Raw genomic sequence first — 27,614 nt, 5'->3', positions numbered from 1 at the left:
TGATCTGTGAAGCTTACTGTAAAATCCTATGGAATTTTGTAGAAGAAATATAAAATTTTAACAGAATTGCTAAACTAGCCTAGTCAAAAGGATATTACTGTCTAAAAATTGATGAGAAGCTGCAAGTGTCCCTTCTATTGTGCTTTTTAATTCCTTGCAGCACGGCACCTTGCAACCACATGGAAGCAGCTGAAACAGGGGAAAAGCATGGGGAAGTAAGCATAAAATATATTCATATGGACCAAAATTATAACATTATTCATCAATGGCAGATATGCAAATATAGCAAGCTTTCTGATTTTTTTGTTTATTTTTAATTTTCTTTTTTAAATTGTTTTTATTGAAAATCAGGGGCCTGATCCAATCCTGTTCTGCCCTCAGCCAGATCCCCGGTGAGTTTAGTAGCGTTTAGAGTCCTTTCTAAGGACAGATGCACAAACAATGGTGAGCCACAAGCAAATAAGAATTCACTCAGTAGATCTACTGAGAGTACCTCTAAGATACAACCCTTCCCAAAGTGTCAGAATCCTGAAGCTTGAAAATTTATTATTACACCCTCTACAGCCTAATCTTTAAGGTATCTTTGCACCTACTAGATGTACAGTGGCCTGTGTATAGATAATAACAAAATAATAAATATAAATTAAAAAAAATAATAAGCAATAATACCTAAACCGCAGCTACATCTCAGTAGCTCATGGTGTGACACCCAAAGGAGCTTTAGACCACCCAAGATGCCAGCAGAATTGTGAGCTCTTTTTAGAAAGAAAAGCAAGCTAGAATTATGTTCACATATCCTCAGCATTCAGCAATCAGTAATCCAAAGCAAGGCAAGCCTGAAAAGACGGGTCATCCTTAATCCACTGCTTTTTGAATGCATATTGCTAGAGACACACAAGAGTTCTTGATCTTGATAAAAAAGACACTAATTTTCAACCAGTGATATGTGGAGTGTGCATGTGTTTGGGGGAATGTGCTTCTCAGGGGTCCTGAAATTATGACTGAGGTAGCAAACCCATATATGCTATGTATCTCTTTATATACATACGAAATTTCAAAGGTGTCTGCACCTGTTCAAAAAAAAAAAAGAATGTAAATGTCCTTGTGCATTGAAACAGACTGAAATAAGGAGACTGGTGACTTCCCATTTTGAGAAGGGTTATGAGCTGGACAGGATTTCAAGTGCCATCCAGGATTCATGGTTTTGCAGTGATGTAGAATTCGGATTGCAACTGGAAAACATCAATTCCTGATGGTTTAACTCTATCTGAGGAAAATTCTGAGTGCAGGGAAGTGCCTTGGAGTGAAAGTGGATGTCTTTTTGCTTTCCAGTGTTTTGTGGCTTGAACCTGAATCCCCATTGGGAATTATTTTATCCTGCTATAACCACTACCAAAGCAATCACCTTTTGACTCAGCTCAATACTGAACAGGTACAAAGAACAGCAAGTGAAATGATTGCACCAGATTAGGACTCAACTATGTTGTTAAAAATATTCAGAACATCCCCCTGCCAAGGGCCATTCTCTATTTCTCTATTTCTTCCTTTGGTATGCGTAAAACTTGAAACTCCAGAGGTGGCCTGTCACATGCACTACATCTAATGGAGAAGTCATAACTGGTGTGTATGGTTTTAATGAATGGTTTAAAGGCAAAGTTCCACTATGTAATTTTCTGGTCTTTTTTTGTTTAAGTTGAACCTTCAGTAATATTTTAATTTATATGGCTTCTATTCATACCATACAGGTAGACTGAAAAAGGATTGGCATGTTTTCAGAAACAGCACTATGAAATAATCCCTTCTCAGGTGTTATTCCAGTGCTTTTTAAAAGTCAGTCATTCCCTTTCCCCAAAGCTTTGATCTGAAGACACATCTATACAACTGGACGAATCTTCAGAGAATGTGTTTGATATATATGCCAAAACTCTTCTTTACAGAAACTTTGCTTCAGAGATCATGGGAGTGATATAACCAAGTCTGAAGATTTTTAAAAGTTTATGTGACATTTAGCCAATATTAAAGCAGCTCACAATGAGTTCAGCATACCTAAGAGAAACGTGTTTTTCAAAGGAAAAGAAAACAGCATGTGTTAATTATTGCAATGTAGAGTATTGCACTTTCAGCTGGCACCTGTATGCAATACCAGTGTTTTTTAATGTATAGCATTTCATTTCTTACAAACAAGAGTAATACAAAACCACAGCACTCTGAAATATTTTTTTTTAAAAAGGGAAAAAGGGCTTTGTACCTTCTCCTACCATTCTGGAAAAAAATTGGGAGATTAAATGAACTACCAGATTCTAAAGACTTTTTGAGTCACCAGCTAGAAGGTATGTTGACTTCTGTAGGTAAGGATTTGTCTTTTCCACTTCAGACCTTCTGCTGCCCTACTTTATAGTGGCGAGTTATAAACCCAGGATAATCCTCCTTCCCCTATCTGACTGCTGTCGGATAAATTTTTGGAGTTGCACGGGTTTTCTTTCAACTCGAGCAGTTCTAATGTTTGACATCACACTGTTAGATATTTGATTTACATTGTATTTATAAGGGTTGCTATTTTCATTTTGTTATTGGTGTCATTGGAAGTGAATGACGCATACATGGCACAAAATATTAACCAAAAGAACTATGCAGAAAGTTTGGGTAATGTTATTACCGAAGCAAATTCAAACAGCAAAAGTTTCTGTGACAGGAAGCTGAAGCTAAACAAATGTGCATGATAAATGAGGAACCTTATTTTTCTTAGCATTCCAGACAGTAAATGTCTGGAGGAAATTGTCAGGAATGGTGATGAAATCAAACGAGGTGATGTGCCCTGTCAGTTCCCTGACTCAGTTTCCTCACAGTAAGACAGGAATACTCATTGTCTACTTTCACATCCTACAGGATCTACATGATCTTTCTAGTTCCTGAGTGGGATGGCACACACTCTGTCCTTGCGGCAAGATTCAGACATAAGGGTCAGCCAGTGTTGATGGCTTTGCAGGACAGGGCCACAGCTTTCGCAAAGCATTTGGCCAACCATCCTGACACTACAAAATTTCTCATGTGGGTGAGACACAGAATCAGAGGTACAAGATGACAAGTGACCATACCAGAGGAGAGGGATATCCTGGAAGGGTTCTCAAGCAGAAACTGCAGGCAGGGTCCAGAGCTGCTCAGGTGCCTGCATTGCAGCCTGGGACAGAGCCAGGCTGTGCTGCATTGTGCAGGGTGTGCACTGGGCCAAGCAGTGTTCGCCTCACTGCATCCCCAGGCTCACTTCCTCCCATTGCTGAGGACAGCAGCATGGCCTCATAGCCAGGCATTCAGCTGAGCTCTGGGTGGGAATCCCACCTGAACTGCTTGAGAGCTGCCAATGGTTTAGGACACAGCTGTAGGCCTTCCTTCCTAGCTGCTCAGTACCAAAAATAGAAATAGAAGTTTATCTTAGACATTAAAAATAGCAGATGCTGTGTTCATTGAGTCATAAATAGAGCAAAACCCAGGAAGATGCACAGGTTAGTGTGCAATGTAAATCAGTTTTCCTTTCAGATTATATCTTCTTCGCATGGTCTGGGCTCTTAAGGCTATCTCCATCTGGGACACTGGATAATTCAATTAGAAGATTCAGTTTGACTCAAGAACTCATTTGTCTTTTGGAGGTAGCACAATAAATCACAGCTTTGTGAGGCACAGTACAAGACAGTTGCTCTGCCCTCCACCTTGTTCATTGATCAGACTGACAAGATCACATCTGTCTCCAAGATATGGAGTTGGCCTTTGTTCCCCAGCAGTCTGGCCCTAGGAGTGTGAGCAAAGGCCAAGCAACCGAAGCAGAAATAACTCCAAGTAAAAAACAAGTCTTTTCCATGCCATTGGAAATGCATGTGCAGATAGCAACCATGTGTAGGCTGAAATTGTGCTTGTGAATAAATATTTTAGTTACCATTCTTAGTCTGAGTTTATTGCTGGCAGTGATCTTGTGCTGAACAGTGGTGTCATTGAAGCTGAGCTTCGTATTCAAGCTCAGTTGAAAAATGACAGCAATGCACTTTTTCTGCCAATTTTAATATGAACTCAGCAGCTGAGCATGGCATTCTCTACATACGCTACATTTTGGGGGAGGAGGGATTAGCCGGCAAGGCATCTCTATCAGCAAGCACATTTTCTCTTAGACAGACTGCCCAGCGGACAACCCACTTGAATTTATGGGTGTGTGAATTGCTGTGTCTCCATTGTCTCACCATGGCCAGGACTACCTGCTTTGAAGGTGGCATAGAATTTAAAATGCATTTAGACAAATATAGTGCTATCCAATAAATAAGATCCTGAATGGCCTCAGATGACTGAAAATATGGAAGAACTATATAGACTGGGACTGGAAAGAGGCAAATCAGAAGAGATATTATCGACATTGATAAGCTCATTAATACTGTGAAGAGATTTGGCATTAGATTGTTTCCTTTCCAATATCCGAACAAAGTACTTTTGAGTTATCGAGTCTCACACCACAGGAATTTACATATGCCAAAAAATTACGTATGTTTAAGAAGCAACTAAACAAAATCACAGCAGAGAAAACCACCATGGGCTATTGAATACAAAACCACTCCTTTGATTCTGAAAATCTGCAGATTGATGGATATTAGAACCATATGAACAAATCCTGTGTATGCATCCTCACTTGATTTACATTTTGGGTAGGTATCCAATATTGGCTGGTGGACACAGGATAATGGGGCTGATGGACCTTTGCACCAGTATGGTGCTTGTTACATATCTGCCTTCCTAAATTGCTGCTGGAATTATTCCACTCTTCGTAAGTATGTACATCATATGTGCACCCAGTGTGGAACAAGGCATCTTAATAAATAGGTGCTAACATGGAAGAAATGGCAGTATTTTAATGCTGTCAGTGGGAACTACACACCCAAATGTCTAAAAACTATCTCCCAGGTGTGAATTTTTTAAAACACGCTATGTCTCTGCCATGGACGACACATCTTTCTATAAAGGAGTCTGTCTACTCAGAAGGAAACAGGTCTAGACAAAGAAAGGCCTTGTGAATCTTAGAAATAATGTGCCTTCAGGGGAACACTTACAACCAAATGGCACACTCTGTTTTGTCAATTTGTGTAATGCTTGAAAATCAATATGTCACTTTGTCTTGATAAAGGCTAAGTGCACAAAATGGATTAATTGGATTATTGGGTTGTAATGAAAATGGTCCCAGGAGAGCACAGATGGACAAAGATGCGTGCAGGATTTGGGACTACCCATCAACCACTGAAAATACTTTTGACATGCAGCTCATGATCTGACTTTTTAATGTACTGATCCAGCATATGGTCTAGAGTGGAGTTTTGGAGGGATAATCACTATTGGTTAGTTATTTTCTTGAATGTCAAGGAAGATACAAAGCTTCTCGTGGTATCATTTAGTGGATGAATATTTCAGCCTTCCTGTATTAGCACCTTAGCTTTACTGGTGACAGGTATGTTACAATAAGCACTCGCTTCCTCATTTTACACTTTTTCAGATGTTGTATCCTGCAGATGAAATGACAGAAGTAATTGAAAAGCATTTTCCAATTCCATTTTCTGTTTTTAATCATCTACTGGTTTTAATTCACGTTCTGTGGACTACTTCTATGACATTCACAGGCAGCAACAGAAAAGCAATCCAATTGCCAGTAGGCTTACATTCCCTCTAAATGAGCTACGTGTTCATGAACTGCACTGGAAAAGACTGGGGAGATGTACAAATCAAAAAATCAAATAGGATTAATTTGTGCCATCTCAGATAGAGATTTCTAAATAATTTTCTCCAAAAGCAGCCCCTGTTTTATAAAAGGGGCCAAGGAATTTATTTACCAGTTAATTCAATACTACTGTAACTGCAGAGGAGCAGAAAAGGGTGCACTGTGCTTTTGTTAAACATTGCTGCCTATAGGCAACCACATACGGAAATTGATGCCTTCCCTATGTTTTAGCTGTTAATGCATAAAACAGCACAAACATTCATGACCTAACATCTGGACAGGAACTTTCATGCTCTCTCACTTCTTTCTTTCAATTTGGAACTCGTGGTGATTTTTGTTCACACTGCCTCAAAATATCGTAACAAAAAGAAGAAGGAAGAAAAATAGGTTTAGGCAGCCAATGTAATATGAAAGAACTTTTTTCATACCTTTTGACATACCAAATGCATGCAGGGCCAAATTCTAAGGCTTGTTAAATGTGAAGGCAGGTTGAATAATAATTTTAATTTTAAAAAAATCATGAATTATTTATATGCAGAGAAATTTCCACATTGGTCAGATGAATTAGTCATAATGAATAATTCATCTGGTTTCATTAAATAATTTTAGATCACTGAAACCTCTGTGCCAGGCTGCCCAGATATCTCTTCTAAGATCCTGATCACTCTAAAATTATGTGATCATCTGCAGTACTAGAGCTGGATATTTAAAACATACTTTTAAAATTCTGTTCCTCTTTAAGGACATAGTAGGCTGGAAAGGAATCAGGAACTGCATGTATATGAATCAGGCTCTTTCCACTGAGGTGAAATAATTTGAATTCCCCAGGAAGTGAAGAACTGTCTTGGGTTCTTAATTTTTAAATGTGGGTCCTCGTTTGTATCGCCAGAACTACTATATCATTGTACGGATGTACTTGGTTGTTCAGTTCAGTTGTGCGCAGCTAAAAGGTCAGCCTTTCCTTGTCTCTTCAGGGGGTCACCCTATCTATTCTCTTCTTCCTGAGCAAAATAACCCTGGGAAATTTATTTAATACTCTGGCAGGTTAAGGGGCACCTTGCTGAGAAGATGAATTTAGTGTAGACAGCCTCAGCAGCACTTGTGATGTGTGGTAACTGGTGGGATCAGGCCTTTACTTTTGTCAGGAGACCAACTAACCCTGAGAATTACAACATTTCATTTAAAAATATATCAGAGCTAAGCCATTAAATTAGTAAAGAGTTCCTGTTTGCTGGCAAAGGAGTCCTTTCAAACTTACTCAGCATTTTGTGTCAGATGCTGAATGTCTGTTGTCGTAATCTCAAATTCCTATTTATTTTCAGTGAGTCAGCTGCTTTTTCTTTTTTTACCATAAAAACAAGTAGTTTCACAGGACTCAGTTTCCCTAGACGTCGTACTTCTCACAAGCAACAGGCCATAAGTAGCTTCTTGTCTTCCTCAGTGCAGAGGTCATGAAAACCATTCTGATCACTCATTTCTCTCCTGTTTCCTTCACACTGAATGTCCTTGAGAGCATACCTGACTATTAATCACTTACTTCACAAATACAAAAAGTGAAAAAGCCATTCCCTTTTTGTTTTGCAGAAGAATGCAGTGTGAAGGAAATGAGGAACCAAACAGTACATAGGTACACATGTGTTTTTTAAAGGTTGACTAGCACAATCGATTGAAGTAAGTTCTGTGTGACTGTGAAGCTCCTGGGATTATATATTCTATCATCCTCTATCAGTTTAAACATTTTGACTCTGTGCTTTGCTGGTGTGAAAAGTCTTTTCTCTTTTTTGACAATGAACAGAGTCCCAGCTTGATTTTATATGAGGAAATCTCCCTGAGGACTTTGCAGACCCGCAGAAGATGGGCCTATTGTTCACTGGGACATAACAATACCAGGCCTGTGGAATATACAGCTGTGAGCCACAGGGCACTACTGTTCCTGTGTTGTAATCACCTCCAGTGGAGTCTTCCAGTGCACAGGGGAAGAAAATCTCTCTTTTCAAAGAGGCTTAAGATTTTGGAGCTTATGTACTTACTTAAACATAGGGTTAAAGAAATCAAACATGGCCAAAAAAAGTTATGTGAAGTGGTCCTGTCTCATGCTGTACCAGCTGCATACTGAGGGGATAGCATTGTACTGAAGTATGAGGCATACAGGTCATGCTAGGCAGACCAGTGCTTATGAATCAAATAGTGCTGTGGGATGTGCCCAGGCAGTGGCACTTGATGCTGTTAGATCATTAGAATCCTCTTCAGCAAGGTTTTGGTCCAAAACAGCAAACAGACTCCCAAAATTTCCTAGATGTGGTAGTTTCCAGTTGTGGCCATCATGTTTGGGCAGGCAAGTGGGGTTAATAGGCTGTGGGCTCTCCTGAGAGGATTCTCTGTGCCAGAAAAATCTGTCATGCTTAATTTACCAGCACAGATGTAATCACCAAGTTGAGCTCTTACCTTAATGATTTCTGTAATTGTGATCTTCAGATTTTATGATTACAATAGCTAGTATCTACAAATGATACTATGGCCCCTAAGTTTGTATAGCACATAGCACAGCAGGTTAGTACCCATCACTGTAATGTCTTGCTGTCTGCAAGTCTCCTGAGTCAACGCTGGGTTAAATCCAACTTTTCCATCTTCCTTCTGAGGTTGACATAAATAATGTGAGCCCTTCTGTCTCCACCAGCACCTTCCAGTGGAACACCAGAACTGGTAATTGCACAGTCAAGACTTGGGTGTCCCAGCACACTGCTTTCTGGACAGCTAACACAGGAAAATGGAGTTTGCCTTTGGAAAAAAATAGAAGCACTGGTAAGTTCTCATGCTTTTGGAATGAAATTTAAAACTCATTTTTCCTGGATAGGAAGAGAGAACGAATACAGTCAACAGCAGTTCAATCCAAAGAAGCCAATCAGAGTTTTGTTGCTGATATTTTTATGAGCAGACCTCATATATGAAGTGAACCACTTATAAACATTTGTTGGATGGTTGCTTTTTTTTCAAATTTTGCTCTTCAGATACAATCATAGCAAACACTTTTTAAACAGAGTCTCTTACATCAGAACAGAGCAAAGGGGTGCAAATGTCAGAAAAAGTAAATAGCATGTAAGCAGTCATCTTTAGTCATTTCATCATTCACCTAACTCAGCAAAGGTCCTATAGAAATAAATAACTTTCAAAAAATAGAAAAGAACCACCTTATTCTTTGTGCACTTTGAGAGTGCCTTGGTTTTGTGCTTAAGCACTTGGGCAACGATATTTTCCTGATATTTTCCACTCTTGTTTTTTCACGTTTGTTTCCCTTCCATTCTTTAACCCTACATCAGACCATGGTAAAATAAAACTGAAAAGGAGATGTGCCCATGGAACAAAAAGGAAAAAAAACACCATGAGTGTGGAGGACAGAGGGAATCTGCAACAGTGTATTCAGTTGTAATTTAGTGCAGTTTGCAGCCTCATCTTTCCAGACTGCCCAGCAAGAAGTCACATTGCCCAACTCGTCATGTGTCAATGAAAGAGAAACCCATGACTATCGCAACCAGGAAATGTTGACATAACAGAATTACTAAGAAAACCTGAATGTTAGTCATTCTCTGTGTTAGACAAATTGCAGGCAAGGTCGCACAAGCTTTATTCACATTAATACCACTGTTGTTTTTTTGTCTTGACAGGGTCTATGACAATCAGGCAAAATGCTCTTTTTTTGTCAGTGCACAAAATGAAACAGTATTTTCCACAAACACATTGAAAAGAAACATGGTGAGCCTGTGGCATGGTTGTATCCTGTGAATAGAGAACCTGTTTATTGCAAGCAAGGGGGCATTGCAGGGAATTGCCAGAAGGACAGATTCAGACACATGTGGGTATCTTCTTCCTCCAGTTGCTGTCGTCATTATGCTTCTAATGACCCTGAAGAGACATTAATCTTGTATTTAAGAATTCTGACTTAACATTGAAAAATCTGGACAATGAACTGTCTCTGAGACTACATCAAGACGACACCACACTTTGAAAAGGTCTTTACTGAAAGTAGCAGTAGCTGGATATATGGAAGATTGAACTAGATAAATTCGGTTAAAGGGAGCTACCATTTTAGGTGAGGGCTCCGTGGCATGAACCAAGGATGAAAAAGGCATAGTTAGCTGTACAATTTGAGCAGAATGAACAAGGCCAGGAGAGGGATGGAAAAGCTATGAGCAGGTGTGGGACCTTGTACAGTTGTGGTGGTATGGATGGGTTCTTCCACCTGAGGTGGGAAAGGAGGGGGTGGGTGCCACGGGACCATCTGCCTGCTGCACACCAGGGTAGTTTGCATGAAAGGCAGTGAGAATCCGAGTTGCAAAGGCAATACAGCTAAGCCTATGCACCTGCCTTTGCATCCCAGACTGCTGCTGAGTCCCTTGCAGGGATCTTTACTTTCAGAGAGGGTTTTTTTCTCACTTTTCTGTTACCCTATTAGCAACAATTAACTTTCTATGATCTCACTTTTCCCCAAGACTGGAATATGGCTGAATTCCATTGCTTTATTCAAAATAAAGAACTCAAAAATAATTTTAAAAACATGAATATGTAAATCTTGGTGTCAGTTCAGTGAAGATGAAGATTATTTTTCAGAGTCAAGAAATTTGTAGCAAACAGAAGATAAGGCGTAGGTGTTTATTTAGCCTTTTTTTTTTTTTTTTGATACCTTCATTTTTAAGCCCTGAAGATGCATGCAAACGGTCACCCCACTAAAGCACTTCACATAAAGACATTGACTAAATCAGTGCCAGTTAGGATTAGAAGCCAGAATTTCTAAAATCTTGATCTCCATGTTTAGCTCCCTCTTATTACCTATTTCCTCCATTTCAGAGCAAGTGATCACAGAGGAACCATAGATCTACACATTTTGCAGTCGATATTAAAATTGTGACAATATTTGGGTTTATATTGAACAGATATTGAGGAGTGTACAGACAAAGTTTGAGTTGCTTCCCTTAAGGCTCCTGCATGCTGCTAAGCTTGAATCCTTGAATCCTCTGCTCTCTTAATTAATACTAGAATACAAAATCTCTTTTTTGTTTAAAAGTCATTAGTACACCAACATCAACAGACGTACGCATCAAGGAAACAGAAGCTTATATTTTCCTGTGAAAGCAAGTGACCATCAGTAATTTCTGGGTAATGAAAGAGGTGGGTTTCACAATGGAGAGATCTCAGGTGGAACTAACCACAAGTATGTGTCATTCATTATTCACTGTGAAGTTGAGAGGGGAAAGTTAGTATGCCTTTCAAATTTAAAAACTAAAGGTCACATTAAAATATTTTCAAGTTATTAGTAAAATTAAGGTTCTTACATCTGCTATAACCCCCCAAATAGATAAATACTCTGCTTTTAATATCTACACCAAAATACACCATTCCTGCCATTATCAGTGTAACCCAAGCATTTCAGGGTGTCGAAAAACACCCCATTTGGAGTCGTTTATCTTTCGAATTGAACTGTAAACAGGTTTCTGCTGGGATGGTATTATCATCTAATGACTCTGAAAAGCATAAAGCTACTTAATTACTGAATATAATTTAAATTCCACTCAGATAAAAGGTAGAAAACACACTACAAATCTGTTCCTACTCAAAATAACATTTGTTGTTACTTAGTGATTTAAAAGTTAAAAGAATTTTCTAAACCTGATTTTTTTTATTTTGCTGACATATCATGCTTATTAAGATATGCATATTTTTATCTTGGGAATGGCTCACCTTTTTTACTTCTTAGGCTGCAACCTAACAGTGTCCTTCCCCTGTTATTTCCCCTGTTGCAAAAACTTGCGTTATTTTCACCCTAACAGTTTAGGTGTTTCGTTTCACCCTAAATTAAGTCCACTCATTAAGGAAAGGTTACTTAGACTGCATATACCCAAGAGATTCTGGTCTCTCTACCAATTACTCTGGTAATTTCCAATGAAATGGACACCTGTTGTCTGGATACCCAGTTCAGACTACCATCCTTATTTCATAGAGGACACTGCACAGCAGCCAGATTGCTACTTATTACAAGCTTTTTAGGAATTGGAACCTGAAGTGAGAAACAAAGTGTGCTTTTCTGCATTTTTCAAGAGCATGAGCTGCATAAATACTGTGAAAATACAGGACAAAACATAACATTTTCCACCAGTGTCATAGACATTTCCTGTCCTTGCTCTTTAAGGTAAGAGAAGTAGTTCATTCAGGAACAAATGCCAGTGTCATTTCCTTTTGAAAAGAAATATTGAATTCTTCTTTTTAGAAATGGGGAAGCATCTAAAGTGCCTCCACATTGGGCAGTAGAACTGCTGTGCTTGTGGAGAGCATCACTGTGAGGTCTGCCCTTGCTGGGCTTTCCACAGGCATCTGGCTGCAGCCAGATGGTTACTTTACTCTTCTGATAAAAGTATTAGTTAACAAAAGCCTAAGGAAGTATAAGGCAACACTTCCTGCTCTCTACTTTCCTTCCAACACTTTAACTCCCATCCCAAACCAAAGCCTCACTAGATCTTCAGAAAAACATCTGCAATGTCACAGATTGAGTGCACAGGGGCCAAAAATAAAAATCTAAGGTATCTTCATTAGACTCCAAAATCCCTAGCAGAATACTTATATAATAACCTAATTCAAAGAGGTAAAGACCTATAGCTCTTTTCTTATTGTACGTGAACTTTAGGCACCAACCTGCCTGTCAGAGCAAGGTGTGACATAGGCAAGAGCGTAATGATCATCCCACCACCTCAGAAGTCCATGCATTCAGGTAGGCAGCACCCACTGCCCCTAGAACCAGAGGCTGGAGATTGTTGGGATGGGAGAAGGTAGAGGCCAGGAAGGCGAGGCTTCGTGTGCTGTGCCCAGGAGGATGTGCTTGGGCATCAAGACAGACCAGCTTGTTTATTTCCCCTTCACAAAACAGATGAGGTGAGTCGGATTCCTTTGCTTGGCTGCTGGCATTTCTTTTCTGCCTTGTTCCTTCACCAGGGTACTTCTGCTTGACAAGGCTTCACTCAATCCTTGAGTTCCTAAGTTTTCAGGCTTTAAGTCTGTATAAGCCTATTAATGTCTTTGGGTTCAATAAGTATTTAAGAAAGACTTCCAGGCCTAATTTGAAGACTTTAAAATAAAGAAAAGCTGTTCCCAAGTATGTTTTCACAATAGTTAAGCTGTGCACTCAGAAATGTTTCCTGTTATTGCGAAATTTTTTCACAGTCAGTGTCAAAATTCACCCTGGCTTTTTTTGTACCTGTTAACCTGTTAATCTTCCACAGACCATCATCCAGCCAGATCTTGGTCATTCTTTTGTAAAGCAAAATAATTGTGGTGTATTAGTCTTATAAAAGGGAGAGGTTTTTCTTCAAATATTCTCCCTCAGCAAATCACTCTGGTTTACATTGCTTTCCTACTTCAACTACTCTTTGAAACATGGACATCAGCACTGAAAAATCTGCTCCTTTTTGCTCTCATCAATGCAGTACCAAGATAATACTTCTTCCTTAAGCAACTAGAGCCAAGGATTATCCTCTTTGATCTAAAGCACTGAACTGCAGACCAGGCTGAACTGGTTTTCCACTGCTGTCTGTAGTCATTTGTAGTTCCTGTTCAGTGTCACTGCTTTCTAGGATGAGGCAAACTCCACTTTGACTTACAGGTTTTCCCTCAGATATAGTTGTGTGTGAACGTGGTTGGAGGTTTTCCAGAAGCCCAGTCTCCCATTACAACTGAAGCACAGTAAAGAATAAAGGGGCTCAAAAGGGAAAAAAAAGCCCAATAACTAAGGGTACCAGAAGGAAGAGGAAAGGGAGGAAAAACTGGGAAAGCGTGGTAATAGCATTTACCTTTGACAATCACAGAACATGTTTTAAAACATAATTCCTCATTCTTCAGTTACCTACAAAGCATCATGTTACCAGATTGATTCTGTGTCACTGTTTCACACATTTCAGTCTTTCAATATATGCAACACAGAAAACTTCTTTGAACACTGAATTGTTTCTTCTTTTCTAGATTGGTTTTCTAAGGGAGCAACGCCTGTGCAACCATGCCATCTGCCTGTCTGCCTCCCAACTCCAATTTCAATGCAACAGCCAACTTGAGCCAACTTTGAAAGAGGTGCAAAGTTCTCAAATGCTAAGTTCTTAGAAGTTCATTGAAAATTGGCAGCCAAATAGAGGAAAGAAGCCAAATTTAGCATCTCATGGTGAGAGAAAGACTGGCCTAGCTCAGCACCTTCTCTATTTGAAGAGGCATCAGCCATCTGGCCAGTGTGTAGCCACGTTTTAGCTGGTTTGTCACGTAGCTCTGAATTGGCCATAGGACACACTGAGGCTTTTCTGTGTAAGATATGTGGGAAGGAGCTGAAGGTGAACCTGAGGAAGGGCAGGACTAGGGCCTATAAAACACACATCTAAGGGGAACTAGACTTCATTCATCTTGCTGGTCCTCATCTTCCTGTGATTCTTTTTAAAGAAATTACCATCTTGTTGATGAGGACAAGGAAAGGACAATGCCTGATAACTTTTGGGCTCAGTGCCAGATCACCAGTGTTTTAGTTAGGTATTTTACAACACTAAGGAGAATCAGCAGAGCCAAGACACTGGGAAGCTCCATGAGATCACACAAAACTCAATGAAGAAATGACAACATTATACTAATACACCTTTTGTGACATGTTGTCCCATTACAAAGCATCACCTCACATGATCCTTACCATATATAAAAGATGACTGTGCAGACTGCATGAAATATTCGAGCTGATTAAATTTTATCCCAGCTTCCTGTTAAATATAATCCTCATTTATACTTGCTGAGGGGTCTTTGTTTGTGCCTAGCGATATTTTCCCTAACCTATTTGTAGCTTAGACACGTGCAGCTGCTTTTATCAGTTTCATATGAATAAGGGTTTTGAAATGCCCTGATCTGAGAAACCTAATGGCGAAACACAAGGGATTTTTCAAGTTCAACGCTGCACCCTTATATTATTACTCCTACACTCTTAAAAGCAGCATTTAATAAAAGTTAGTCCTGCAGCAAGTCCAGGCAGTGTTCTGTGAAGGTTGTGTCCTGCATTTAAAAAAAAAAAAAGCCAGAATACCTTCTTATAAAGTGGTTCCAAAACAGCATGGGTTATAAGAAAGAGTGTGATTTTGCGTTTTACACATCTGAGAAAAAGACTCCTCTGTGGTAGATTCACTTCTGCTGCCAGCTAGGCTCTTTTATTGGATGTTAGAATAACAGTAGAACCTGGAGCAGCAGCAAGGAAACAACTTTTCAGGACAGATCGGACATAGATGAATATAACTCATTAAAACTGGCCAGTAGGAGTACGGAAGCAATCGTGCCCCTGCTCAGCACTGGTGAGGTCACACCTTGAATATTGTGTTCAGTTTCAGGCCCCTCACTACAAGAAGGACATCAGGTTGCTGGAGTGTGTCCAGAGAAGGGCAACAAAGCTGGTGAAGGGTCTGGAGAGCAGGTCTTATGAGGAATAGCTGAGGGAACTGGGGTTGTTTAGTCTGGAGAAGAGGAGGCTGAGGGGAGACCTTATTGCTCTCTGCAAATACCTGAAAGGAGGTTGTAGTGAGGTGGGTGTTGGTCTCTTCTTCAAAGTAACAAGCGATAGAAAAGACGAAATGGCTTCAAGCTGCATCAGGGGAGGTTTAGATTGGATATTAGGAAAAATTTCTTTACTGACAGAGTGGTCAGGCACTGGAATAGGCTGTCCAGAGAGGTGGTGGAGTCACCATCCCTGGAGGTATTTGAAAGACGTGTAGATATGACACTTCAGGGCATAGTTTAGGAAGCATGGTAGCGTTGGGTAAACAGTTGGACTTGATGATCCTAGAGGTCTTTTCCAACCTTAATGATTCTATGAAAACTTGAAAACAAAGTAAGCGTTGCAAAAGCAATGGGAAAATGTGTCTGTCAGGTAACTGTTGTGTGACAGTAAAATGTCAGAAAATTTGCTTTGCCTGAGACTGCAGAGAAAGACATGATATGATTTCTGTGGGACTGTCTATATGAGAACTGAAAACATAAAAAATGAAATTTGTAAAACAATAGGGAAAAAAACCCTTGTCATTAACATCTAAGGGCAGTTCTCTGGAGAAGAAAATTTATGCAATGCCTATGTCCTAGAGGATTTGAATGCTTAGACAACACCACGCTGGGAGTTTGTGACTTTATACAAAAAATGAAAAATAAAAATTGCAAGCTAGTGCGTTAGACACACAAACTCATCCACACATTATGAAGGAGCATTAGATACGTAGAAAAGGTTTTCATAGTAGCTACTGAAGCATGCTTGGTGCTGCCTGAGCCGTCCAGAAGGAAGGAACAAGGTCTGAATCATGAACAGAAGGTTGGATCCCAGCTGCAGGCTGCAGGACAGAGCCAGTCTCCTCTCAGCATGGTCTCCCAGTACTCCTCAGTCAGTGACTGAGATAACGGCTAGACCAGCTCAGTTCTTTTCACCAAAAAGCCCAGAAAGTTCCCTACTGTAGGGGACCATACTTTTCCCTTGCTTTTTGCACACTGTAGTGGAAAGGACAGGGCCCTCACCTGACAACCATAGTGCTGACCCTAGTTCTCTGGACAACACCCTAAATGATTGTTTAGTCTCTGCCTCCTTGTTCATTTGGTATTTTTGCAAAGATCATCTATGGCTTTGTTCTCGGAGTGGAGTGGGACACCTTTCTCAGTCAGAGAGGAAGAAGGTTTAAACCTGGATTTCCCCCATGAATGCCCCAATCACCATCCTTACCTGCCACCACCATTTCCCAGAGCATGTGGTGTTTGCAAACACAGTGGCAAGGAAACATGCAGTTTAGTTTATTAACCCAGCCAGGATGTAGCCTACAGCCAGATCATTTGCTATCCTGAACTGCCAGCCATGACCTCCCTAATCTGTCACTGAGGAGAGTGTAAATCCTAGGCAAGTGCAAGGAATGGCCGATCTGATTTCGGCATATCCCAGTCAAACCAGGCACTGCCAGGCTCTGGCTACTAGAAGTGTTGAAGGATTCATGAATGCTGATGTATGTCATCAACTAAGCATGTGCGGTGATACTCAGGTCCTTGCTGTGATTTACCTCGGAGTGAAAGAGCTCACTAAATGTTCTTCCTTTTTATCAGTGGCTATGGCCAATACACCAGATTTCACATGCTGAGCAACATCCTGGTGCCAACAGTATTTGCTCCCATTACACCCCCTGTGAGAGATCGCTCTAAGCTAGGTTTGAAGGAGCAAATTGGCACAGAGAAGTCACTTCTAACCAGCCAGGCTACAGATCCACTGTGTAACCATCTGCATTTCCAACATACATGTTATTTCCAAAGGATGTAGGAGTCCTGTGTGTCTGCCCTGAAAGCATGAGAGGCCATGCCATTTCCCATGGCTGGGGAATCTTCAAAGGCAGATTGCAGAGACTTTCATCAGGCATCTCCTTTTCTCTAAAACACATGCTTGTGTGGAAGCTATTAGTCACTTTTGTTGTCCTTTCTACTATGGGACAAGAAGTTGAGCTCAGCGGAGTACTTCATAAATATAAATATCTCCTAATAGGAAAACAACTACTTCTGTTCCTCTATGGAAACTGTAAACAATAAAATAAAATACTTTTTTGAGATACTTGCTAGATCCACCTTTGGTATTTCTTAAACACGTGCTATCAGTGTAATCAGTTGGATGATTTCTGCATACAGCATCCAAAACACATTTCCAGCTAGAGTTGATCTTCACTTGCTAGAGAAAGACAGTCATAGTCTCAGTGGACTCTGCACTGGTCACACAAACAACTAGCCTCATCATTTTTGCTATCTTTCATTTATGGTATCAATGACTAAGAAAGTGACAGGTCCATGTCTCACACCATCAGAAAAGAGTGTGAAGAAGGTAGGGCAAAATATATTTTGCTTTTTATTTTAAACTATTTTACACAGTTACCCATATGTAGCAGGGTTGGTTTGTTTTTTCCCAAAGCAAGAAAAGTTGATGACGTTGCCCACAGCAGCCATGCTATTCCTTGAAATACACTTATTGGCTCCAAGAGCTCTGAAGTTACAAAGACTTTCAACCATTTGAAGTACTAGAAACTTTCTGTTCCAAAAATCTATGTACTGGAACAACTTTTCATTGAACCTTCCCATAAACTAAAGAAACACATATTGGTGACTTGTGACCGCTGAGCATTAGACCATGTAACAGTTCCTTAACAGAGACAAGTAAATCTCCTAGGCAGTCAGACTTGCTTGAAGAAAATTACAACATCCACAACTGATGATGACATAAACTCTCACTGAGGCAACAGGAAAAGCTGGGTTCAGGTATGTACACCCATACTATATAGATTGTAGCTCTAACACCTGAGAGGTGATGCACAATTTACAACTAAACTATTACGATTGCTCCTGGCAGAGGTTATGATTTAGGTATGTACTTATATATTCTTGTTCTGGATTTGTGTTTCTTAAAAAAGAAATATTTCTTTTTAAAAAAAGGAAGTTAAAACTCTGAAGTAGAACGTGGTTACATATAGGTTGCTTAGCAAAGTATGGCCCCCTGCTCACAGCTGGCAGCCTGAGAATTTCCCAGCAGGGCGGAAGTGGGGAATCTGTGAAACCAGAGTAGAGCTCTGCTACACGACAGCCCCTGAGAGCAACTCCTTCTTCTGCAGCTGCGCTCATCAAGATGCAAGACGACCTCTCCCTGACAGCTGAAGCAGTGCAAGAGGCCATGAAGAGTGAAGGCTCTCGCCCTCTGTCCATGAAACAGTCTGGTATGACTTGACATAGGCTGCCAGATGACCAAGGTCTGCCAGGCACAGGGCGTGCTGCAGCTGAGCTGGTGTTGGGGAATAAGCACCTGTTACCTGAGCTGTGACATCACTGAGGGTCATCACAAACCCTCTGTTTTAGAAACTTTCAGGCTTTCTGGGGAACCAGTGAAATGGTAATGGGTATAATATGTCTTTAAGTGTAACTTGTGGGATGTGATTAGACTAGGCCACAACACAGATCAATGGTGACCAACCGTTACCACCTTGTTGGCTCTATGAATGACATGCACAGAGGTACGGGGATTCTGAGAGCAGATCCCATACTCAGAACCAAGGACCACCAAAGAGACATCTCAGAACCCCAGAAATTAGCACGACAGGGAAGACCAAATGAACTGGAGTCCTATAACCAGAAACAAGGTGATTTAGGGAAGGAAAATAGGCAGCTTGTCTCACTGATGGTTATACTGCAGCATTCCTAGCAGCATATAGGGCCTGGGATGGACAGTAAGGATTGACTAAGAGATGCTATGAAGCAGGCAGCTGTTTGTTCTTCTAGCTGATTCATCCCACTTCTGCTTACTTCTATACCTGGTCTAATCTTAGTCCTAGAGCTGCTCTTCAACAGTATTTTGTGCAGCCATGTGTAAATGACATCAGCCCTCAAGCTACTTTCATTTCTTTCAAGGACTAAGCTGGGGTCCATCTTTACCTGCAGTAGTCAGCTCAGTGCTCAAAACCAAGACCTCTGTTGCCTTAAATATCTTTCAGTGTCTGCAGGTAACTAGATTTACTATTAATCATTAATTGTGATTACAGTCAAAACCTCAGCCAAGATCACCCTGTTCCTTTCTGCACTTTGACCAAGACACTGGGAACATTACAGCTCTATTTTTAAGGCAATACTCATGCCAACAGGCTTTAACATTTGAGTTACACCCTAGGCAACTCAGCTTAGCCAGACTGGGCAATGGTTACATAAGGAAGGATTTTAGTGATCTGATCTGATGAATCCCCACAACTGGACTTCTTGACAGGCAGCCACCTTTGTAAGTCAACATTCAAAATGTTCATGCGACAAGAAATTTTCTTCTACTAGCTCTCCTGCCAGCTGCAGAGGGAAGGAGGAGAAAAAGCAAACTGAGCTTCGAAGTCTTGCCACCCACCCCAAGAACAACTCTCCCCTCTAATAGGAAAAAAACTTGTCATCTTGATTCTTGCTCTTCCCTTTCTCTGGCAGTGACGTGAGCTCCCCAAGCAGCATGCTGAATCATAGCCCACTTCCCAGCATGTCACCTCTGCCTTTCAAACAAGCCCATGGGTCTGCTTCCAGATGACCTTCCCTTGTTTTTAGAAACTCCATCTAACCCCAGAGAACTTGTCTCTGTCCTCCTACCTCCCCCTGCCTCTCCAACCAACCCCTTCCTCACACCCACTGCTAGCAAAGTAGCTTCCCTGGTGGCTTTGAATATCTCAAACCAACTTCCTATGTGCCTCACCCTTACAAATTCAATTTCATTTATATGTACTTGAATATGTACTTGTATATGAAATATGAACTTTTGATTCCTCCAATTATTTTTTATTCTCTCAAGAATTTCCTCATCAGTATGCTTTCATGCTTTCATAAAAGTTGCTATGCAAGATGAAGTACAGTGTATTAGCTGGAGCAAATAAATGTGATCAGTTGCATTGCCTGTGTTCTTGCAGGATGTTCTGGTGCTTGGTACCATCCCATACAAATGCTCAATCTGCTCAGTCTTCATTTTTCCCCAAAAAATTTGAGATCTGATGACCCTCTCACTGTGATGCCATGCAAAAGTTTTGCAGCTAAAACCTCAGTCTGCAGACAACTTCGTGTCTAAGTAGTGGTTAACCAGCATGTATAAAGCTTTACCACAAAAATAACCAAGCAGCAAGGCTGGAAATGAGGAAACGATCACATAAAGCAAGCATTTCACCATACAGAGTCTTCCTACAAACAGATGTGAAACTATGGATTTCACCAGTTGCAATGAAAGAACATCTTGTTCTGGGACTGCATTTGGGATATGCAAGCTCTGGCAGGAATTACTTAGCTTGAAATGAGTGAAGATAAATTAATACAGTTTCCATTGAATATGCCAGGACAATTATTTTCAGCCCATTTAAAAATATTCACAGAATGTACTTCAACATAGCATCACAAGGACTGACTTGAAAAAAATGGTGTAAGCAGGACAGAGGCCTGTAGCACAGGACAGTTCTCCTGCCAAATTTGGGCTTGCAGGTAGTAACAGGCTACTGCCCTGAAAGTTGTAGCTGGCCCTTACTAATGTTATAATAAAAGGAAAAACATAAAAGGTTTATGACCATTTCTGTCCTATTTTCTTTCCTTCCCAACCTAACATTTTCTGAGTTGTAGGAGGGGCACACAACCCCGAGACCAAGCACGGCTACTGCTGACACAGGTTTCTGCACTCAGGATGCCAATTTATGGTGCAGGGGAAGCTGCTCCACCAGGCCACCAGCATTTCTCATGTCTCAAGAAAGAAGTCCCTTACCTCAAGTTACAGGAACAACTACAAACCAGGTAAATTCTGATTAACAAAAACTCAAAACCAGGTTGAACAATGCATTTGGTGTGAGGCTGGAATGAGTGTGTACTTTTAACTGAGAATAAAATATAATCTGATGAACTTTAGAGATTTAAAAAATCAGATTTTTTTATGACAAAACAGCACTAATGCATTAATATTTAAGAATTTGATATTTTAAAATCTTCTAAACATGTGCAGTTAAATAACAGAACTTACTGAAATAAACCCAGTGCAGTCCTGTTTGAGTAGGTTCAAATCAATGCATTTATGTTGGTATTACATACTGCAAGTGCTGAACGTGGCCAGGTAGATGCACGATGAGATGTCTCTTCTTCTTTGGCCGTGTGCATTATGTAGAGGCACAACACTGGGCACAGCACAACAGCAATCTCAGCGCATGTGCGATTTAAAAGATAAACATCAGAAAACTTGGAAGAATGCTGTTATTGGCAATGGGATTCCGTTGTGTTTCTGCACCGACAGCAGTATTTTACAGGTCTTTAAAGAAAGCACAACAACATAAGTGTGTAGATTATAAACAAAAGAGTTTATTTTTTTATATATGTTTTCAAGGCACTTTCATGCTGCGGTTTAGAACTCCATTTCATAAGAAAGGGAATCCTTCATAAACCCCACCTTCACTAAATAAAACACATTCAAGGTTAAGTGAAACAACCAAAAAATTCAAACCACGTCCTGACCATAAACTACGTATGTTCCTAGAACCACAAAAAGAACCCGTCAGTAGAAAACGTTTTCCTTGGGGATTTTCTAGATTGACTGTTATCTAGGAAACCCAGGATTAGATTCATCCCTGCGAGTTTTTACCATCTCAAAGCTAGACCTCTAGCTAAGCCAGTGACCTCAGCTCATCCAGAGTAGACTCCTCTGACCTGTGTTAAATATCTAGGTAAGAACAAGATGAACTGTCCTCCATCAGAGACTATTCTGTATTGTCCACCGGGAAAGCTTACATTAATGCAATCAGATTTTTTTTTTTTTTAACTGGGGGTTCAGGGTAGGATATTAAAGCAAAATCCATATGTAGTTATCAGTTACAATATCACCTCACATTTTGTATGAAACCCAGTAATCACTAATACAATATACTTATATCCATATAAACTTCTCATCAAAATATTCCCTAATATGGCAGACATTCTGGCATGGTTGTCTCACCATAGCACCGAGGGAGAAAATGGAATGCTGGCACACTTCACTGATGAATTAGGCATTAGATGACTGTTTTTATTTAAAAAAAAAACCATAACAACCACCAACTAGAAAAAAAAACCAAACCTCAGTGCTTTAAAAATTGAGCCCAATGCTCAAAATACAATTCCATAATGCCTGATCTACTTGAAACGAACATCTGCTGTGAGCCAAAAGCGTTTTGGAAACAAGAGGAGTTCTGCACATTATGCTGAATCAAAAAAAGCTAGCACAAATTCTACCACCTTTTCTGGACTTTTCATGCACAATTTCTCACTCAGATCATGCAAATGCTGAAACTCAAGAATGTCTATTCAATTGTGGAGTTCTAATTGCTCTGCTGTTTCTTTGACCATTGCTGATATGTCATGGTCTCATTTTTTACCATCGCTAGCACTACGGCAGCCCTGCATTCCATCCCCACTGCACACTGAGCACCGCAACTTTGGGCACACCTGTCTTTACAACAATATGGTTAGCCAAATATCATTAAGCACATATTTCACTTCCATACTTCCATTCAGTGTGGATTTTGTCACCAGACTCCAGCAGCTTTCAGCATTGCAATATTTTGGTGCTGAATTAGGGGCATATGACACCTCTTTTGCTGTTGACATTAAGATCTCAGTGGTAAGGAATTGTGAGACAGGCTTCTTTAAGTGTCAGGAAAGTGTTGCATTATAATTCTTTACTACTCCTTGGAGTGAGGCCTTGGAGAGGTGTAAAGGAATCAGGTTCCTGCTAGCAGCTAGAAGGGTTCGGAGGCAGGCTGTAGCAAATACTCTGCTGACAGATGGGATTTGGAGGAAGCCGCTCTCTGGTGTCAGCAGAAGAGGTCTCAGGAAATGGCAACAGACATACAGCTGTAGCACCACAGAAGACACTGGGGTGTCCCTGTGATGGCTGGCAGCACCACCTTTCTGGCTGAGAGTTTCTAAAAACAGTCCCAGACTGTTTGTACACCAAAAAAGGTGTACAATGCAGACCTGCAGTTGTCCACCTGGGACACCTGACACTCCAGCCTTTTACACCGACCACACTGCTTGAGTTCAAACCTGCTCACAGTGGCATCAGGGAGAAATGGTAATGACAGAGAAATAAAAACTATGTTTCAGGGTTCAAATACATTTTAGTTTGAGCATATAAAGGGTTGATATCTTTAGTCTCTAGTGGTACTAACTTGACTAGCTGAAGATGTGGCTTACATATTTTCCACTGACATGGACTACTCTCCTTGAAGTGGGCATTTTGAAAATGCACCGCAATGATGGCTGACCACGGCAGAGGTGGCAAAGATGAGATAGACTAGCCCCACTGCTCCTGTGTTTAGTTCCCAGAGCACAGCAATGGGCAACAAATTAGTCTGGCTCTCCTCATGGGTGAAAATTTCCCATAATTGGAATATAAAATCACAGAAACACAGCTAATCATCAACAATAACAACAACAACAAAATAACCCAAAAAGAAGTAGTGTGAAATGAATAGCACCAAGGATGTTGAGGCCCATATATCGGTTCTATAAAAGTGAAAACCGCAGTACCTAGGCTCAGACAAAAACGTTTTTCCAGTGTTAACTGAGTGTGGTGCTGAGACCGCATGCTGACACTGAGGATGGTGTTTTTAAAGAGAAGCTAACTGGAAGATGTAACAGTACAAAAACACAAAAATAGATGATAAGTACAGTGGTTAGTGAGAGACTGGTTATGATGACAGCACCATTCCCAGTTCATTCTCTTAATTCAACAAAATTTTTGCTGTTGTCCTCAGTGGAAGAAAGAGTGGACCTTAATGGGAGACTGCACATCACTATTGAGCTTGGATTTCCAAAAATATTCCAGGGAAATTATTGCACATTTTACCACCAGAGCAAAATTAGAGTAGGTAGTACTTCTCATAGAGTGTGTAAGGTACATGTGTTCAGAATTCTGGGAGATGAAAGGTAAATTGTGGAACTTCAGAAGGGGATGCGTACTTCCTTGCAGGCTTGTTTCAGTCAGTAGCTCCACAACATGTGTTAGTATGCAGCAGAGGACTTGACTTGTCATCAGCTCCTTCGGCCTCCAGAAAGAGTTGTGCTTGCTTCACTGAAGGCAGAATTTAGCCCTTTGTCAGGAGCAGGAAATTTTGATATGCACTTCCAGACATAACTTAAGCCTAGAGATAATTCAGCAGACAGGCTGACTGGCAGATACACAGTTTTTGCTATGTGGCTTAGAAGTCATGGATGCCTTTTACCAGTCTGCAGACATTAAAGGCTAGAGTTTGGTATCAAATGAGGAAAAAAATTAAAATAAAAGAATGAACAACATCTCTCAGTAAGAGTATTTTACCAGAAGCCTTATATACTGTCACTGCTATACTATTGTTGCTGAGCTGAATTCTAGATTTCCAGCTCAGTGACCTGGATGAACACCTGTCAAAATAATCACAGCTGTGTCTCTTTAGTACTGGCCTTGGAACAGCCTTCAGGTCAAAATGACATTATTGAGATCAGCACCTTGGCAATTACTTAGAGGAACAGTTGAAAGATCTTCAAATAGAAGTGGTGGTTCAGGAAAGAATACAATACCCTTATAGCAAACTTGGTTCTTCAAAAAACTATATTAAAATATATAATCCATGAGAGAACATTCTATTTTGCCCTTGTCATGGGAAATAAAAAATACTGCATACAGAGGGTACACTCAAAATCTATGGGCCAAATTATGCACTGAATTAAGTAGGAATTTTTCTGAAGTACCAACTGGAAATCCTATTTTATGGCCATTGCAATCGATAAGATTTTTGTTACTATTTCACAGGTATTTGGATTTCATTTAACAAACAGGGCATCATTTCACCTGTAATAAAGTGTATTAAAGAACAAATTGTATGTCAACAATGTATACCCTTTTTTCCACACTACATCAATTAGCATGACCAAAACTGGCCATTACTACACCCAGTATTGATTGCGCTTCAAAGTTGGGTTTGTTTTTCGACAATACTGGATCATTTCAGGGTCAAGGTTTAACCAGTTGTTTTGCAGAGACTGTTCTACAATTGGAGAGAACACTGCAGGAAGCAGCTGTTCATGTCTTACTGCCATGAATGTTGAGGATGTACTTCTCTCAACCCCCTTCAGGAGAGGAGTCACTGTAACACTGGGTACAGTCAAGCTCCGTTCCAGACATCTATCTGGACTACTGAGGACTGCATCTGTTTGACTTTTGATAGGCGGGTTTGTCTTCTCTTTCTTCCGACACATTAGCAAAATGCACACAGAAATAACAGCAACAATGAGTAGCACAGACACCAGGACCAGGGGGATAATGATGTACCAAGGGTTGCTGCTTTCACCTGCTTGCTCTCTGGGACCCCTGGCATTAATCTGGGTTGTGGTCTTAGTCCCTGGAGATCCACTTGTTCCCATTGCCAGATTTAGCAATGGACCTTCCTCATGTAGATCTCCCCAGCGATTCTGCCCTGGCCACATCGTTGGTCCAGTCTTCCATAGTGCTACTGTAGACTCTTCATTCTGAGAGAAGGCTGGTGCCTCGTCCTTTGTGGTAGTGTGAATCTTTAAAGTAGTAGTGCTGGTTATGGAAGGCACTTCAGTTGTAAAAGCCTGTACAAGTGGAGGACTGTATGGCACAATGGAATACTGAAAATAGCCGACAGCAGGCTGCACAGCATCTGCCCTGAGTATAAATGTGAACGAGTCGTTTAACAAATCAATGCCTGTCATATTCGTATCTATGTCTAAAAGCACAACACCACTGTCAATATCAGCCTGGGTGAATGTCTGAGTATCTTCAAACACTGCATCATTCACGAACCTCTTCTTTACAATCCTTCCATGAGACGGCGGCACTATCACTTCGAATCTAGGATTACTGTTTGTCAAATTAGCTAGCTCAGAAGCATCCAGGTCACTGGTTCTGAATTTATAAACTGCTTGATTTGAAATCTGCATGTCAGGTACAACTTGTACTAAAGGCTTCACTGTGATGTTCAGCACTTGGCCTGTTAGATTGCCTTCTGCAGTGAAGAGCATAAACTCCAGTACTTCCTTGGATGCAGTGAGATTTGTCAGGTGGTAAGACAGCCTTCCTAAGTACAAATCTGCCTGCTCAAATCTAGTAACCTGCTTGTTTCCAATCATCAGGTGCCCATACTTGAGCGGCTGAGTTATTTCATAAATGATATTAGTGCTTCTTCCATTTGTGAAAGCCGAAAGCTGCATGTTAGTGATAGTGACAGATGTCTGGCCCTGTGGAAGTGCAACATCGGTAAGGTTGACAAGGACAAGAGCAATTGGTATGACTTCAAGACTGAATAGTTTGTATAAAGGGCGATGTTTACCATCAGTCACACTGAAATAAAACACTCCAGAAGATGAACTTCCATCCTGTACAAAACAAACTTTACCACTGTCGACATCAGCTTGTGTGAAATCCTTTATAGAGACACTGAGATTGCTTTTCATTGCTAAATAACCATTATTGGGGTTGCTAACAATGGTGTATTTGAGCTCAGCTGGGGTGTTATCTAGGTCTTCAACTTTCAGATTCTCTGACCCCAGCACTGACACATCTCCCTGCAGGACTTTCAAGTGTAGCCTTTTAGTCTTCAGTTCTGGAGCTTGGTCATTTACTGGAACAACAGTGATATTAAACATCTCCTCCAAAACTTCACTGTGGGGCTTTGTTGCAGGCTTGCTCTTCAGGTTTAACCAAACAGCAAAAGTGAAATTGTCATTAAGTGATTCAGAATTATCATGTACATACACAATTCCAAATTTGTTCAGTATGTATTGGGAGAAGTTAGGTTTTCCTTTGGTAATGTTTCTTTCTCCAACAACAATCACACCATGTTGGGGTAAAGATACAACTTGATACCACACTTCATACATGGAGCGCTGTACCTCAGGTAGCTTAATCAATAGATTTGAAGCATCCAAATTTGTTTTGTTGATTAATACTCTGCCTCCTTCCTGGACCATGGCACCTAGCAAGAAAGGAAAAGAGAATCTTAGAAATTGAATATTTCGTAGTTGCAATGTTTCAGAAATTAGATATCAAACACCGATGATGCTCAGAAAAGTTTCTCCTTCATGGCACCCTTAGTTTCCATATGCCATGGCTAAAAATGTATTACCACTATTATTAAAATATAGTCACATGTAAGAGGCAAGATTTTCTATTGATGCGTACATTAAGATTAAAGACATAATAATATCTCAAAGGTTCTGACAGTGTTTTCACCTACCATTATAGCAAAATGGAGAATACTCACTACAGCAGTAGGAAGGATCAAACATAAGTAGT

The 27,614-nt window shown here is 40.5% G+C and overlaps 1 protein-coding gene across 3 annotated transcripts in view; it reads right to left on the bottom strand.

Annotated features, from left to right (window-relative positions):
• Window positions 1-21,620: 21,620 nt before the first annotated feature.
• LOC142050671 (chondroitin sulfate proteoglycan 4-like) overlaps window positions 21,621-27,614 on the bottom strand; it is a 40,829-nt gene continuing 34,835 nt past the window's right edge. For all 3 annotated transcript variants that reach the window (XM_075079642.1, XM_075079640.1, XM_075079641.1), the window contains one exon: window positions 21,621-27,294. In XM_075079642.1, coding sequence (XP_074935743.1) covers window positions 25,241-27,294 — 2,054 coding nt within the window. In that variant the 3' untranslated portion in view covers window positions 21,621-25,240. The remainder of the gene's footprint in view (window positions 27,295-27,614) is intronic.

The sequence above is a fragment of the Phalacrocorax aristotelis genome, chromosome Z (genome assembly GCF_949628215.1).
Source record: "Phalacrocorax aristotelis chromosome Z, bGulAri2.1, whole genome shotgun sequence".
NCBI lineage: Eukaryota > Metazoa > Chordata > Aves > Suliformes > Phalacrocoracidae > Phalacrocorax > Phalacrocorax aristotelis.
Note: the sequence above shows the minus strand (reverse complement) of the source record. Positions and strands in the feature narration are given on the sequence as shown.